General features: G+C 45.4%; 1 protein-coding gene across 1 annotated transcript in view; it reads left to right on the top strand.

Annotated features, from left to right (window-relative positions):
• Positions 1-378: 378 nt before the first annotated feature.
• Positions 379-16,376, top strand: part of GRTP1 (growth hormone regulated TBC protein 1) — a 38,276-nt gene continuing 22,278 nt past the window's right edge. The window contains exons 1-3 of the mRNA XM_015411771.1: positions 379-856; positions 4,526-4,653; positions 12,558-12,716. Of these exons, the coding sequence (XP_015267257.1) occupies positions 774-856; positions 4,526-4,653; positions 12,558-12,716 (370 nt within the window). The 5' untranslated portion in view covers positions 379-773. The remainder of the gene's footprint in view (positions 857-4,525; positions 4,654-12,557; positions 12,717-16,376) is intronic.

Below are 16,376 nucleotides of genomic sequence, written 5' to 3'. Positions count from 1 at the left end.
GGTGGTTGCGCCCTCCGGGACTCCCCTACTCTGCAGCCCCTGGCGCGTGCCTTCCTTCCTGGCTGCCAGCTGAATAATCAGTGGAGGAATATGGGGAGGCTCCCCCTCTCCTTCGTCTCAGCCGGCTGGGGAAGTGCACGCGCAGGTCAGAGGCGCGGGGCCAGGGAAGGAAAGAGGGAGGGAGCAGCAGCAGCAGGTTGTCTTGGGAAGAGTCGAGACGGGCAGGCAGGCAGGCGGGGGAGCGGAGGCTTCTTCCTCGCCGCCATTCCCACAAGTTGTCCTGCCTGGCGAGAAGTTTGCGGTGGGGCTCTCCTTCCTCCAGGAGACGCACCCGGGTGCCGGGCTCCAGGCGGGAGGCAAGCAGCTGGAGAAGGCAGCCCTGGCGCGGACCCGCCGAGGCAGCAGCGTTCCGCGGGGACGAGAGGGGGCCGCGTGAGCTAGGGCGCCTGGCATGGGAAGGACGCCACCCTGGCAAGCCCAGCGCCGCCGCCGCCGCCTCCCCTTCGCCTCTCTGCGCGCGCTGGCACCCGGGAACGGCAGCAGCAGCCGCCCCTGAAGGGCAACGCCGCCGCCGCCGCCGAACTTCGGAGCCCGGACTGGTGTTCGCCGCCCCCCTTCCCAGCGTGGAAGTGCCGCGCGACCGCACTTTCCCTGCTTCGGAGCCGTGGAGGGGGGCGAAGCAGCCGCAGCTCCCCGTGGGGTAGCGCCGAGCCACGAGGCCCGCCGCGGGGTCGACCATTCTGTGCTGGAGGAATCCCGGGGACTCCTTCCCCATGGAGGGCGAGGAGGAGCGGCGGGCTCGGCAAGAAGGACGCGCCAGCGACGTCCACAGGGTGGATCCATATGGCTTTGAAAGGCCAGCGTCGGCTCCCTCGGGGGCTTCGGCCCGGGGCGCCTTCATTCACCACAGGCAGAGGCGGCAGGGAAGGGGGACTGGCATGAGGCGAGGAGGAAAGCGGCGGGGGCACCCGTTGACCCTCGGGGTCAGTCCTCCAGAAGAGTGTCAGGGCGCCGCCTCGTCACTAGGAGGCTGCCTTTGGGTGGCTTCTTCCGATGGGCACTTTGGCACGCGCTTGAAATCCCCGTTAATTGACAACTGGTTCCAGTGCATGGCCCCCCCTCAGGTCTCCTTATGTCGTTGGGAATTAATGTGCACTGCTCTGTAAAGCATATATGTCTTGGCATTTTTTATTCGGTTAGATGATTCTACTGAATAAACATTAAAAAAAAACAGACTAACTTTTCTAGACTTCTTATAGGTCCACTTGTCACATTTTCTCTCCTTTATTTAACAGGTGTAATTTTTTCATTGCATGGTTGGTTGCCATTGAATTAATAGCATGCAATCTTACACACTTAAAATGAAAGTTGCATTAAAAGTGGCAGAACTTCCTTATTGTAGACTCATAAACTTAAAGTAGTTTTACTTCAGTAGTTAAAATTTCCTCTTGGTTGTTTCTATAGTAAAACAGAACTTCTGAAGTGCTGGAGTTCCAGTATTGTTGGAAATGCTGGAATACTTTTTTTTTTTGCAATGTTAACTCTTCAGAAATTTTCCTCCTGTGACCAATTAACTGCTCTACTGCACCTGCACCAGACTGTGTTCACTTCCAAGTGTTAGTAGGTGTGTTTAGGATGCATCCTGGGAAAGGAAAGAAGAGGTTTACAAACATATGAGTCACCTATTTAGATTTGCCTTAACATGTGCAAAATAATTCATTAACTGACTGTATCTATGACAACTACTTGCACACCCTTGTATTGATTTAATAAACAGGTAAACTTTATACATCAGACATATGAAACAGGTATATAATAGCCAGAAGAGATGAGAGGTCATGAAGAGGTTGGATGTTGTCTAGACAGAAGTTAAGGATTATTTACAGATTCCAAGGAGTCATCAGTATCATCTCTACAGACAGATGACAAATAAGACATCAAGTATGCTGACAGTATTTATTTCCATCTTCATAACCAGGCAGTAGCTAATTCTCTATCCTTTGTTCTAGTGCATGTCACCAGGTGATGGGGCTCACTTTACACTTGCAGCAAAACATGCATCCTACATATGCAAGTGTTAGAGTTTTTTCTGGGTGGAGCCATTTCAGACTACTTGTGGAGGTTGGTGCTCTTGAATGCCCTTTGCCCTCCCCCAAGTCTCTTCCATTCTATTCCAAAAGGCAGATGTCAGAAAGAAGCCTAGGCAATCCTTGAAATGTTGTTTTTCTATTTGTGTGGAGATTTTTTCCATGGAGAAGTACTGAAACATACAATTCCCTTTTTGCAGCCTTAAATTACACCATCCAGGAAAAGCTTTTTAGCATTGCTGTATGTATGCGGTGGCTCAAGTGGTTAGGACGCTGAACTGCAGGCTGTGGAAGGTCAGTAGTTCAGCGGTTCGAGACCCGAAGTGCCGCATGACGCAGTGAGCCTCTAGTTCCAGCTCCTGCCAACCTAGCAGTTCGAAAGCAAGAAATTGCAAGTAGATAAATAGGTACCACTTCAGTGGGAAGGTAACAGCATTCCGTGTGCCTTGTTTAGTCATGCCGGCCACATGACCACGGAAACGTCTTCGGACAGCGCTGGCTCTTCGGCTTTGAAACGGAGATGAGCACCGCAACCCTAGAGTCGGACTCGACTGGCTTTCGAGCAAGGGAACCTTTACCTTTACCTGTGTATCAGTTGGACTAAATCGCTTTTACTCTGGGTGTACTTCTGGGTGTACAAAAAGTTGTTTGTAGTCTGATGCTTCTCTCCAGGATACCAAGCATATAGATCTGGAATACATGCACACACTACAGCTTTGGTTTTGTTTTTCTTAGTCTGTCAATTCTAATATGCCTAGAGCCCAGCACTTCAGAAATCCCCTGCACAACCAGTGGTACTTAAGTATTTGTATCAGTGGACTGTAGACTATACAGACCATTTCTCTTTCAGTTCATTATTAAAGAGAGGTGGCCTTTGAAATTACACATACTATGATTTTCCATTTTCTGGTTTGCCCCACATGTTCAAGGAGCAAAGCAGCTGCTAAAAGAAAAGTGTGTTTCTCACTGATCCATTGCCTTTTTAGTGGCAACATGCAAAAAAAATGAGAACAAATATTACTATACAGAGCTGGACGGAGTTCATAACTTAACAGAAAACCCACAGTGATGTGAGAAGGGCCTTCTCTAGTAAGCAAGGTACCAAAATACCCAGGAATTCCTTGTGTGTGAATGAATAACATGGGCAGCTCAAAGTTACAATGTCTGGAAATGTTTCATAGCTCTGATTTGTACCAAATTCTGATTTGAGAACAAAATATTTTGGGATTAAAATCACGGCAAATGTAAAGAGGACACACATTATAAGTGGTCTAATTAATGTCCCACTTATATAACAATACTTAGTGTTTGTCTAGCATCTTAATGAGCATTCCTAGAATGAAAGACCTATAAGGTAGATCTTGCAACCTGAGATGGCCAAGGATAAAACATAGTGACTTACCTAAGCCCATCTAATGAGATGGTTTCTCAGCTCATGCTGTTAGTCACCAGCTCTCATGTGACCTTGTTTGCAGTATTACTTACTAAACTGGAATACTATAATTTGTAGGGGCAGCTGTGAACATAAAAACGTGAACCCTACTCGATCAGACGAAATTGTTCATCTGTCCAATAACATCCTACATCCAGTAGTGGCTAACCAATATTCCCAGAAAGCATTCATCTGGACATGAAAGCTAATACCTCACCTCCAGTGTTTGCCCCCCAGCCCCTGAAATTGGTATTTAGAGTCATACTGCCTCTAAAGCTGGGGGCTTCACAATGCTATCATTTGCACTCGTACACAAATATTAGAAAGTATTGTCATGGATTGATGATTCTCCTATTCCAAGATCACTTATGTATTTATTTTAAAACTAGAAATAAGGCCCGTTGTGGAAATAAATACAACGGGATCTAGAAAGAGGCTCTGGGAGAGTGCTTTGGCTTTGGGCAAACAGTGTCAGTCTGCTTTTAAAATATGAATCTGGGACCTGCACACCACCAGAATACAGCAGATTCCATATGCAACTGACATTCCAACTGCCTTGCGGGGGGGGGGAGTTTGAGGTGTGGAATGGAGTGAAGTCCAATCAGCTTCCATATGCAAAAGACCAGGTTGTCGCAGCAGTTGTGGTGTGGGCGGGACCCGGGCTTTGCCTTCTGATTGGTGGCGATATATGCTGAGGAGCAGTGCCATCAGCCGTACACTAAGGGAGTGCATTTTAGAATTAGAACTTTGGCACCCACTATTCAATTATATATAAGGAGAGATATTGGGGTCAAACCAATGGTAACTGGAACTTAAAAACAACAACAGAATTCCCTTTTAAACTTCTAGTAATTTTATCAGGTTTATCATTTTTAATCATCATTTGGTATTATCAGTATTTTACTCCAGTCTTCATTTCTGAAAAAGTAACATAAGGTTAGGTACATGCAGTAACTATGAAATAATTTTCTTATATTTGTAGGGTGGATCCATATGGCTTTGAAAGGCCAGCTGACTTTGACTATACAAGGTACGAAGAATTCTTTTCCGGCTATCTAGTGATACTCACCAGAAGAGCAACTAAGTGGTCCAAACTTTTAAAGGGAAATAATGGCTTACCAAAAAGTTTAAAAGGTAAGATTCATTTGCATGAATTATGGGGTTTTATTTATTTATATTCTTTATATTTATAGTCCCCCTTTCTCCCTGAAGCAAGGATGACTACATAGTGTAAGTGAATGCATTCAACAGGGTGGGACATCCAGTAAGCAATGCAATAGGATTAGGATTTCAGAAATCCGAAACAAAGCATCATTATTGACGAGTTAGACACAGAAACTACATAGCAGGATAATGCATACAGCCACAAATAGTATGTACCGTACACACTAGTGTAGTTCACAGTCCTTTCCCTTTATTAAAACAGCTCTCTGAACCGTTCTGTTATAATATAGACCTGTTGGAAAATACCTGATGTTTTTTAGAGAGCTTCTGTGATTAATGCATACTGTATTGATGGGCAACCTTGTCTCTGTGGCAAATCTGAATGTGCCCTCTTTGCCATTCTGCATCTGTATGTCTACACTTTTTGTATGGCTAATGGTGAAGGATAATATTTTTTATACTCTGTATGAATGTGTATGCCAAGCAGTTTCTTCAAGTGTTTAATAATTTTCCTGTCAGTTATCCTGGAGGTTTTGTAGACTTTGAGGGTCTTTCATTCCCACAAGGTTTTCTTTCTGCTTCATTTTTTTTCTTTTCCTCTGTTTCCACAACACTGCCCATTTTTCTAAGAATGTGGCCACAAGATGGGATGATTCCCCCAATTAACCTCAGACATGTTTTACTAAAAGTGAAAACCTGAAATGGCACTCTATTCGAAGAAGAAGAAGAGAAGAGATTGGATTTATACCCTGCCCTTCACTACCCAAAGGAGTCTCAGAGCGGCTTACAAACTCCTCTCCTTTCCCCTCCCCACAACAGACACCCCGTGAGGTAGGTGGGGCTGAGAGAGCTCTGACAGAGACTGCTCTTTTTCAAGGACAGCTGTGCCAGAACTATGGCTTGCCCAAGGTCATCCAGCAGGTGCAAGTGGAGGAGTGGGGAATCAAACCCGGTTCTCCCAGATTAGAGTCCACGCACTTAACCACTACACCAAACTGGCTCTCTACACCATTACTGTCTGTAGTAGTAGTTATTGCCTCTCCAAATAGGTGAGTTAGTGCCCTGCATTTAGAGTCTTTTCTTGAAAAAGTTGAGGACTCTGTTACCTAAACTGGCTTACTATTTATTCTGCTTTTGAAACTAGTAGTATTTTGATAAAAACAGCTCAGTTTGAGTATCAGCTCTGTCCAGATGAAAGGAAACTAGGCATAAACTTTACTGAGAATATCAGTTTATTGGCAAAAAAACCCAGTCCTGTAGTATGTATATCTGCATATAAGCATCGCCATTATTTTCCCCTGCCAGAAATCTGACTAAATTAATAGAGCTGGTGAAGAGTTATGGTGAATTTGGCAGTGACCATTGGTGACTTTGTTTCATTCCTACATAGTGTCCTTGTAGGAAACTAACTTTAGCTGTTTGCTGCTGTTTGTTGCAAAGCCTATACACTAAAGAGCTGTGGGTAGGAAATCTTTGTTTGCTTTCTGATACATGCCACACTTGGAAACCTAGTTTCTCACAATGCAAATCATTAGACCATCAGTGAGGTACAATGCAAATCATTAGAAAGCTGAATTCAGGCTGAAAGAAAAAGCAATCCAAAACAAGTCTACTCAATAGGAAAGTGTCATGGGGGTTGGGGAGTTCATTCTGTGTCTGGTTAATTGCTATTGCATTCCTATCCATGCTGTTCTGCCTGTGCTGAAACGCTTATCTCTACAGATGTGCACGAGGAGGTTGTGTTGTCTGGAAGTATCCTATGTACCGTGAGAGACTCCTGATTCCCAGCTTTAGCCACCTAACGGTTTCCTAGCTTGTTCCGCATGCAGGAGGGTATCTAATTGGCCCATGCCATGGGGTGTTTTTTTTTTTGCATATGAATACCCTATATCCTATTAGGTTCTATGGGTTGCTGCCATTCTTAACAGTGCCTGTGTTACTGCATCTATAGCTTTGCAATAAAAGTATAACCGTTCCTGAATGCGTGTACTTTGTTGTTACCTGTGGGTTCTGACAGGTACACATTAATTGTTTCTTAAATGGACTATGATGAAGGTAAAGTTGAAGTAGGAAGATCACCTACATTCACCCTTTAGGTTAGCTTACACTTCCAGTTCTTGTAGACGTAACGTTTTTCTTCTTCTGTTGATGCTGGCTTTTAATTGCTTGCATTTAATTTGGTCCTAGTAAGGTACTGACCCTGGTGCTGCTTTGTTTCAAGGTAATGGGAGGATATTCATTGTCAGTCTCCTCCTTTAAGCACCTTCAGCCTTTGGTTTACCCCTTGATCATGTATATCCAGGCCTCTTTCTAGAAATGCGGGCAGTGGGTAGGCAATGTAACTTTCCCTTTCCACCCTAGTATATCAGTTCAAGTGGTTGGATATGTACTGTTTTTAATTCATGCAATTCTGGCAGCTATATGTTCCTCCTATGTGACATCCATGTTCTCAACAGAGGTGGTCTTACCTATGGGGCAGCCTGGGCAATTGCCTAACCCCTCCCCCCTGGTTGGATCCCTATGGCTGATGGGAATGATAGAAAATGATGGTGGAAAATAAAGCAGATTTGGAACACAAACTGGTGTGTTTTTGAAGGGACATGGATTGCGAAAGTTCAGTGCTTTATTCCTGTTCAGAGTGGGGTGAGGCATCCTTGACTTCTTTTGCCTAGTGCACTGGAATCCATAAGACCACCCTGGTTGTTAGTTGAGGAGATATGTATTTTCCTCCCGAAACGTCCTTCATACCCAATCTTAAATCATGTTTTAATACCCGTTTGTCTCCTTATTTTCTGTGGCTGGAAGGATTGATGTGGTGGCTTTCTACATTTCCCTTGCAGCGGCATCTTCCACCCCCCCACCCCCACATCCTGTGAATTATAAAAGCCTGAGAGTTTGTCATCTGAGTTGCTCAAAGCAAACTTTGCTTGCTGGAGTGCATCTGGTTCAAATGTGGCCGGTGCTTCTGTATCATCTCTTTAAGTTTACTCACAGTTCTGTTGGTTTGAGGTATTTGTTGGACAAAAGTTCAGTGTTAAAACCAAATTAAATTACCTGTTTCCGCCGCTGTTTGCCCTCACATGGGGTTGAATGGGAAACGGAGGAATTTGTCAGTGAAGAGAAGCAAATTCCTCTCTCTCTCTGCTTGTCTGACTATTTCTACTTAATGCTTGAACATTAATGACAGCCAGTCCTGAAGTATAGTGCACATGTGAAACTGATTAGGGAAGCAATAATTGTAGATCATTGGTTGTTTATCATGAGGCAATAAGGTAGGAGGGGGAGCCAAACCAGGAAATGCTGAACCACGCCTGATACTGACATTCAAAGAGTCTTTGGTGTCTGTATCTCTCTTTTAAAAATCAGGCTTATGCCGGTCTGAATAAATGTCTCAGCTTTCTAAATGCCAGAAAAACATCCTGGATACCCAAATGCCTTAGATTTTTCCCAGCACTGTGCTAATCTTATCATGCTAGCTGTTGTCTAAACATTCAGTTTGCATTCAGTTAGCAAGTGTTCTCGATGATAAGATTTTAAACTTGAACGAGCCTGGCTGTCTGCAACTTTCAGTGTAAGTTCTGGGAGACTATTTGTATTTCTTGCCCTGCATGGTGATGGAAAAAGAAAAATGGACTTCTTTTGATATGAAGTTATGCCTTGGGAAATTCTCTGTTCCTGGTGGTATCTGGAAATAGATGCATGGTCTCCACAACTGATTTTTCCCCCCCTTTGCTGGAGGCTTGTGGCTGTTCTCTGTCATAAGGACAGCATAGTGGAGGAATAATGAGTATGTCAAGCTGCAGGGCTGTGCTTTCCCCTTGTACGGGCCACCAAAGTCATCAGGCAATCTCTGCTGGCAGCGTCTGATTTAACTGTCGGTTTCACACTGGCTTTACTTTCAGAATCAATAGCTGTGATGGGACGGGGGGGGGTCAGCTGTAAAGCCGAGAGAGACATTATAGGGACAAAAATCAAATGTGATGTGGTGTTTTTCTTAGATACAAATATCCAGATGTTATAATATCCGGAGGGGAATGCATACTCTTAACAGATGCACACTAATCTTATTAAATGCCAGTTGCTTGAAGGAATACTTGCAGTAAATCTGTAACTAATTTTTAATTTGCGTTGGAATTGTGAAGCACTTTGGGTTGTCGGGTCCTTCCAGGGGACTGGCGGGGGATGGGGTGTGGGCTTATCAGGAACAGGGAGTCTCATTTGTTGTTTCAGCGATGTCACTGATGTGACTTCCATTGTGAGCTAGAAGTGATGTTAGGCACATTGGAGACATTGGGGTGACACTCTGGTTTTTTTTGGCAAAAACTCTGTGGTCAAATTAGCTTCTACCATAGAGGTTTTGCACAAAAGCCAGAGCGTCACCATTACGTCTCCAATGTACCTACATCACTTTTGGGTCACGTTGAAGTCACATTAGGAACATCACTGAAATGCCGGGTGAGATTCCCTTTTTGCAGTAAGTCCCCCCTCCCACCGGCCAGCTTTATCAGCAGTGGAGAGGTGGGTCCTGGGAGTGGTGGACCGTGGCATTCCTAGCTGGCCCTAATGGAAGTGTAATGAAAACTGACAAAATTGTGATGTTGTATTTCTTATAATTCCTTAGTATTCATTTATAAAATTTATATCCCACCTTTCTGCCCTCATCAGGGCCTTCAAGGCAGCTAACAAATAAAAACATATATAACAAAAATACATCTTAAAAACTATTAAAGCCAAACAAAAATACATCATTAAAACATTTTTAAATCAACCTAAAATGCACATAAAGGTAAAGGTTAAAATATACATACGTAAAAAACAGTGATCAAAACAGGGCAGAAAGGAAGGATCATTGAGGGAATGCCAGATAAAACAAACAAAAAAACTTTTCACCTGCTAGAAGTAAACAAAGGTAAAGGTGAGTCTCTCTGGGGAGAGAGTTTCAGAGCTTTAGTGCCGCAACTGCAAAGGCCCTCTCCCAAGTTGCCATCCATGTAAGCTTAGAAGTTTGGGGCATCTGAAGCAGAGCCTTGGAAGATGATTTTAGTGGTTTGGTAAGTTTGGAAGAAGGAGCTGCGGTGGCTCAAGTGGTTAAGACGCTGAACTGCAGGCTGTGGAAGGTCAGTAGTTCAGCAGTTCGAGACTCGAGTGTGCCGCATGAGGGGGTGAGCTCCCGTCTCTAGTTCCAGCTCCTGCCAACCTAGCAGTTCAAAAGCAAGAAATTGCAAGTAGATAAATAGATACCACTTCAGTGGGAAGGAAACAGTGTTCCGTGTGCCTTGGTGTTTAGTCATGCCGGCCACATGACCACGGAAATGTCTTCGGACAGCGCTGGCTCTTCGGCTTTGAAACGGAGATGAGCACTGCATTCCTAGAGTCGGATTCAACTGGCTTTCGAGCAAGGGAACCTTTACCTTTACTAAGTTTGGAAGGGAATAAGCTGCCTTTCAGCTGTGCTGGTCTCAAGCCATATAGGGTATTAAAGGTCAACACCAGCATCTTGAATTCTACCAGGAAACAGATTGTGTAGGTGGGCCAGGAGGACTGCAGTGATGGGGTCTCTTGCCCATTCCAGTCAATGTCTTGGTTACAAACTTTGGAAACTTCACTTGGTGCCAAACTCTTTTCGAGGATATCCCCACACATAGTGCATTGCAGTAGGTTAATCTAGATGTAGTCAGGGTATGCACCACTGTGGTCAGATCGTTTCTGCCCAGAAAATGCCGCGGCTGGTTAATTGGTCAGAGCTGTAAAAGACACTCCTTGGCCACAGCTGTCACCTGCTTATTCAGTGGTAGGCCTGGAGCCAAGAGCACCTCCAAATTACAGGTCTGTTTGTTCAAGGAGGAGCTGCGGTGGCTCAAGTGGTTAAGATGCTGAACTGCAGGCTGGAAGGTCAGTAGTTCAGGGGTTCGAGACCCGAGTGCCGCATGACGGAGTGAGCTCCCGTCTCTGGTTCCAGCTCCTGCCAACCTAGCAGTTCAAAAGCAAGAAATTGCAAGTAGATAAATAGGTACTGCTTCGGTGGGAAGGTAACAGCGTTCCGTGCGCCTTAGTGTTTAGTCATGTCGGCCACATGACCACGGAAACGTCTTCGGACAGTGCTGGCTATTTGGCTTGGAAATGGAGATGAGCACCGCAACCCTAGAGTCGGATTCAACTGGCTTTCGAGCAAGGGAACCCTTTACCTTGTTCAAGGATAGTACAGCCCCATCCGGAATGTGTTAGACCTTAAGTCCAAGATGTCCTCACCCAGCACTTCCGTTGTAGATACTGAAAAGTACAGGGGGCAAAATATCTGCCTCTGCTTTCACAGCAAACCTCGTGTGTGTGTGTATACAGGCAGCCTAGTTCAACCGAGTTTGCAATAAGAGTGTAGGAAAGAGCACCCTGATAAAGAACATGCTGGCTCCTGAGAACTTGCACCCTGTGTATATGGTCTACTGTGACGTATAGCTTACTGTACACGGGATCCTGTTATGTAGTTTTTGCACCACTTAGGGTATCATGTTAATACTTATGCTATGCTTCAGTTCTGTTCTTTTGGATTTCTGGTTGGTTTCGGACGCCTATAATCCTAGCGCATTGTTTATTGCATGTCCCATTTTGTTGATTGTCCTGATTTACTCTGCATAATCTGCCTTGAGTCCCTGTGGGCGTACATTAAAAAATAAATATTTGAAAAGAAGTAAACTTTTTGCCGTGGTTTTTCCACACTCTGATATCACAGTGCAGTAAGTACACAGGTTTATTTAGGCATTGATTTATAGGCTTCCCTTCCCCTGTGCACAGGGTTCAGGGAGGTATACTACAATTCCAGGAGCCTCAATTACGGATTAAAACAAAACAAAACAATGAAATACAGAACAATTTCAGATGATGCTGAAAGTTAGGCTAAATTGTAACCTTACCCCACAGGGAAAGGAGAGAGATGGGAGTGCCAGGCTTGATGGTGAAACCGTTGCTGTGCTCAACCGTAGGCCTGGCAGAACATCTTTGCCTTACAAGCCCTGCGGAACTGCATTAGGTCCCGCAGGGCATGAATGTCATTTGGCAGAGAGTTCCGCCAGGGCCAAAAAAAGCCTTGGCTCTGGCTGAGGACAGCCGAAAATTTTTTGGGCCACGGATCACCAGTAGGTTCTTCTCCCCACAGCATAATGCTGTTTGGGGGGTATACTAGGAGAGGCGGTCCTGTAGATATGTTGGTCCCTGACCATTTTGTGTTTAGTTGTAGGACTCCTGTGTTTCTTTTCCAAATTGATTTGGTAGAAAAATTTCCGACATTCATATTGTCCAAGAAAATACAATTTCTGCCTAGTGCCAGTGATGTCACTGAAGCAGAACAACTCTCCCTTCCTGTTTTCATGAGCTTCCTTAAGATAGGTTCACATCCTTGATGTTTAACTAAGATAGACCATTCTCAGAAAACGTGGCTATCCCTGTCTGCAGCAGTGGTGGTTTGTTATTATAATCTACCTTTCTCCCCAGTCAGGATCCAAAGTGGTTTACATCATTCTCTTCTCTTCTGTTTTATCCTCACAACAACCCTGTGAGGTAGTTTAGGCTGAGAGAGATTTACTGACCCATGGCCACTCAGTGAGTTTCCATGCCATGAGTGCAAATTTGAACCCAGGTCTCCTAGTCTAACACTATAATTGCTATACCGCATTGGCAGTTATGTGACGGATAGAAAACAACTTTTACTTCTTAGGACATCATTTCAAGAGTTAATTCTGCATTTCTGATCTCTTGGGGTCTGCGATCTGCCAGGCTTCTTCTGTGATCTGCCAGGCTTCTCCTTGGATCCTTTCCTGTCCTCTCTTTTCATGGTTTTTGAAAAACTTGCATCAAAGAATATAAATTGTGCTTTATTGCAGTGAAACGCTACATCAGAAAAGGCATTCCAAATGAGCATCGCGCAGTAGTCTGGATGGTTGTGAGTGGTGCCCAGGCTCACATGGAACAAAACCCTGGATACTACCAGAAATTACTTGAAGGAGAGAAAAATGACAAGTTGGTGGACACAATTAAGACAGGTTAGTTTCTAAGCTCAAGGCTGGGTCCCAACACTACCTTCCGCTAATGGAAGGCACAGCAGTTTTCACCAGTTTCCCCCCTTTGTTCTTCAGACCTCTGTTTGCTCCACGTTCTCTAACTTCTATTCCCCAGGAACAGAATTTTGGGGTGATCAATGAGAAGCAACAGGAAGAAGCAGGGAGGGGAATTTTGTTCTGTCAGTGGAAATACCTTCCATTAATATGAATGATGTTTATTTGCGGTCAAAGACCATTTATCAAAATTATACATATTCATTAAATACAAGCAAATTAGCTTTCAGCTTTAAAAATATATAACCTTAAAATCATTAAAATGTTAAAAGGAGAAACGTTTAACAGTCCGTTATATCCCTTCCAGTCTGGTTTTCACCCTGGCCATGGGACTGAGTCGGCTTTGGTCGCCCTGACTGACGATCTCCGAAGGCATCTGGATCGAGGAGGTGTGGTGGCACTGCTGTTGTTAGATCTGTCGGCCGCGTTCGATATGGTCGACTATCAGCTGCTGTCCCACTGCCTCACCGACGTGGGGATTCAGGGGCTAGCCCTTCAATGGTTTGCCTCTTTTCTCCAGGGTCGGGGACAAAGGGTGGCGATAGGGGACCAGCAGTCCCAGAGGCATCCCCTTGAGTGTGGGGTGCCTCGGGGGCCCGTGTTGTCCCCGATGTTATTTAACATCTACATGCGCCCCCTTGCCCAGATTGCCCGGAGTTGTGGGCTGGGTTGCCATCAATATGTTGATGACACCCAGCTCTATCTGATGCTAGGCGACCGGTCGGACTCCACTCCCGATGACCTGCACTGGGCGTTACAAGCTGTGGCTGGTTGGCTCAGGCTGAGCCGGTTGAAACTAAACCCGGCAAATACGGAGGTCCTGGGCCTGAGTCGGATCGGCGCAGGCCTGGGGCTCCCTCTCCCGACCAGCATCGGAGGTTAGGAGTTTGGGGGTGCGCCTGGACTCCTCTTTAACGATGGAGGCCCAGGTGGCAGCCACTGCCAGGGCGGCCTTTTACCATCTCCGGCTGACTCAGCAGTTGGTCCCCTACCTTAGCTGTGAGGACCTGGCCACGGTGATCCATGCGACGGTCACCGCAAGGCTAGACTACTGTAACACTCTCTACATGGGGCTGCCTTTGTCGCAAGTCCGGAAGCTGCAGCTAGTGCAGAATGTGGCGGCCAGGCTGCTGATGGGTCTCACTAGGCAGGACCATATCATGCCTGTCCTGAAAGCGCTGCACTGGCTGCCAATAGCGTACTGGATTCGTTTCAAAGTGCTGGTTCTTACCTTTAAAGCCTTATATGGCCAGGGTCCAGCATACCTGAGGGACCGCCTTTCCCCATATGTTCCCCCAAGGGCACTACGGTCAGGGACTCAACATCGATTGGTAACCCCAGGTCCCAAAGTTATTACATTCGCTGTCACCAGGGCCAGGGCGTTTTCAGTGGCGGCTCCTACCTGGTGGAACGAGCTCCCGGAGGAGATCCGGGCCCTGCGGGACTTGGCGCAGTTCCGCAGGGCCTGTAAGACGGAGCTCTTTTGCCAGGCTTTTGAGTAGGAGCCACCACCATCACCATACCATCACCGTATCACCACCACTAAATGGAGTGGGTGTCATCGGGGAATGAGATAGCCCTGGGAGGAAGGACGGATTGTTGTACTACCTGGAGTCTATCGTGACGCTCTGGGACCACTTTGTTATGTGTGACCCCATCTGTTATTTGTTGACCTCTAGAGCACTGGTATTTTATAGGAATGGTCATTTTATTGCTTGTTTTATTCTGTTTTTACTGGTGGAATTTTGGCATATGTGCCCATCTGTTAGCTGCCCTGAGCCCATCTGGGGAGGGCGGGGTATAAATTCAACAATACATAAAATAAATAAATTTAAAAAATGGTACATGCTGAAAACTTAGACACTGTGATCCATGTTTCTCCCTCCCCTCTTGATATAGGGCTTCTGTTGCCAAGTATGACAGGTTGGAACCAGTTTTGTGCACAGATACTGGATCATGGCCATTAAGTGGGAGTCCATTGAAACAAATTAGCCTTACTACAATTGCTCCGTGTGTGTGTGTGTGTGTCTGTGTCTGTCTGTCTGTCTGTAAGACCATCCTTGATGGAGTGGGAACCTTGTTTGAATAAGTTCATCTAGAATGGGTGTCTTGTTCTCATCTGTCAAGTGGGACTGCAAACACACAGTGTTGACTGTGTGGTGAATTCTTTCAGCACTCAGTGTTTAATCAGTTGTTGCAAAAGAGAGGCTAGGAAGGAACTGAACCTTTGTTTTCACTCCCTACAAAATGCACTGCTGCTATCAAAGCCAAAACACCAGCACAACTTTGAGCATGAGGATCTTTGGACTGGGCCCAACACGTTTAGGACTAGAACTTCTTGAAGTTTAAAATTAGAGGGTGTGTTTAAGGAAAATCATTCCAATCCCTTTTAGACATAATAGTGATGTTCTTACCTGGGGCAGAAATGGTTGATCACAGTGACGCTAATTAAAGCACATTTCTTCCTTGACTGCATCTCTACATAGTTGCTTAATGGTTTTAATGTGAGTGGATTTTTTAAATGTAATATAATTCATTAAATCAGGGCTATTTTTGGGCAGGAACGCACAGGAACAGAGTTCCGGCTGGCGCCTGAGTTGGCCACGCCCAGCAGGAACTCATTAGCATAATAGGCCACACCTAACAGCAGAAACTCATTAGGATTGGCTACATTAGGGGTGTGTGGCCTAACATGCAAAGAAGTTCCTTCTACAAAAAAAGCCCAGGGTTTTGACAACAAAGTAAACAGAATAAGAAGCAAAAGGTTGGTGTGGCTGGATGACCACACTTCTAGTAACATGGGGTGTGGCCTACTAGGCTGATGAGATGTGCTGTTGGGGTGTGGCCTATTATGCTAATGAGTTCCTGCTGGACTTTTTCTACAAAAAAAGCCCTGCATTAAATAATCTTAATATAAAAGTACTCTAACGGTCTAGGAACTGTACAAGAAAGTCCTTGTTTTTAAGACTTGTGTATTAGATTAAAAAAACTAGAACACTTTTCGCCCCTCCCTCACATTTAGGTCAGGGCCCCCCAGTGTGGTGCCTGCTGACACCTTTCCTGGTCCCCACCAAGTATTTTCACAAAGTGGGCAGGGGCAGGTGGGGCTTTTGCCTGGAAAGGCTTCTAAGTGGCCACTGGAAATTTAATTGGCAGAGGCTCTTTACTGTGTGACTGAAGGTAAGCTGCAGCACCCATTTTTGTGGCTGGTTTCACCTTGTGTTGCAGCTGTTTTGTAGCAGCCATTTTGGTGCCTGTGCGTCAGAATTCCAAAGGTGCCCAGAGGCTGGAAAAGGTTGGGGACACCCCTGATTTGGGTTAAATTTGGGATTATATCCTTATGAAGGAATAGCCTTTGATATTCGGCTTTACCACAGACAGACATGGGTGTAAACAACAAATAGAACAGAAGCGTGTATGTTAGAAAATTCTCAGGGCTTTATGATATTTGCTTGCATGAAGTAGGCTTTTCGAGATACAGCTGCATGGGGGTGATGGTAATAGCTTCTAGAGCACATAACAAGCTAGAGCAGGGGTGTCAAACATAAGGTCCAGGGCTCTTATGCGGCCTGTAAGCAACTAGGGAAA

The sequence above is a fragment of the Gekko japonicus genome, unplaced genomic scaffold (genome assembly GCF_001447785.1).
Source record: "Gekko japonicus isolate JY-2015 unplaced genomic scaffold, Gekko_japonicus_V1.1 scaffold247, whole genome shotgun sequence".
Classification (NCBI taxonomy): Eukaryota; Metazoa; Chordata; class Lepidosauria; order Squamata; family Gekkonidae; genus Gekko; species Gekko japonicus.
Note: the sequence above shows the minus strand (reverse complement) of the source record. Positions and strands in the feature narration are given on the sequence as shown.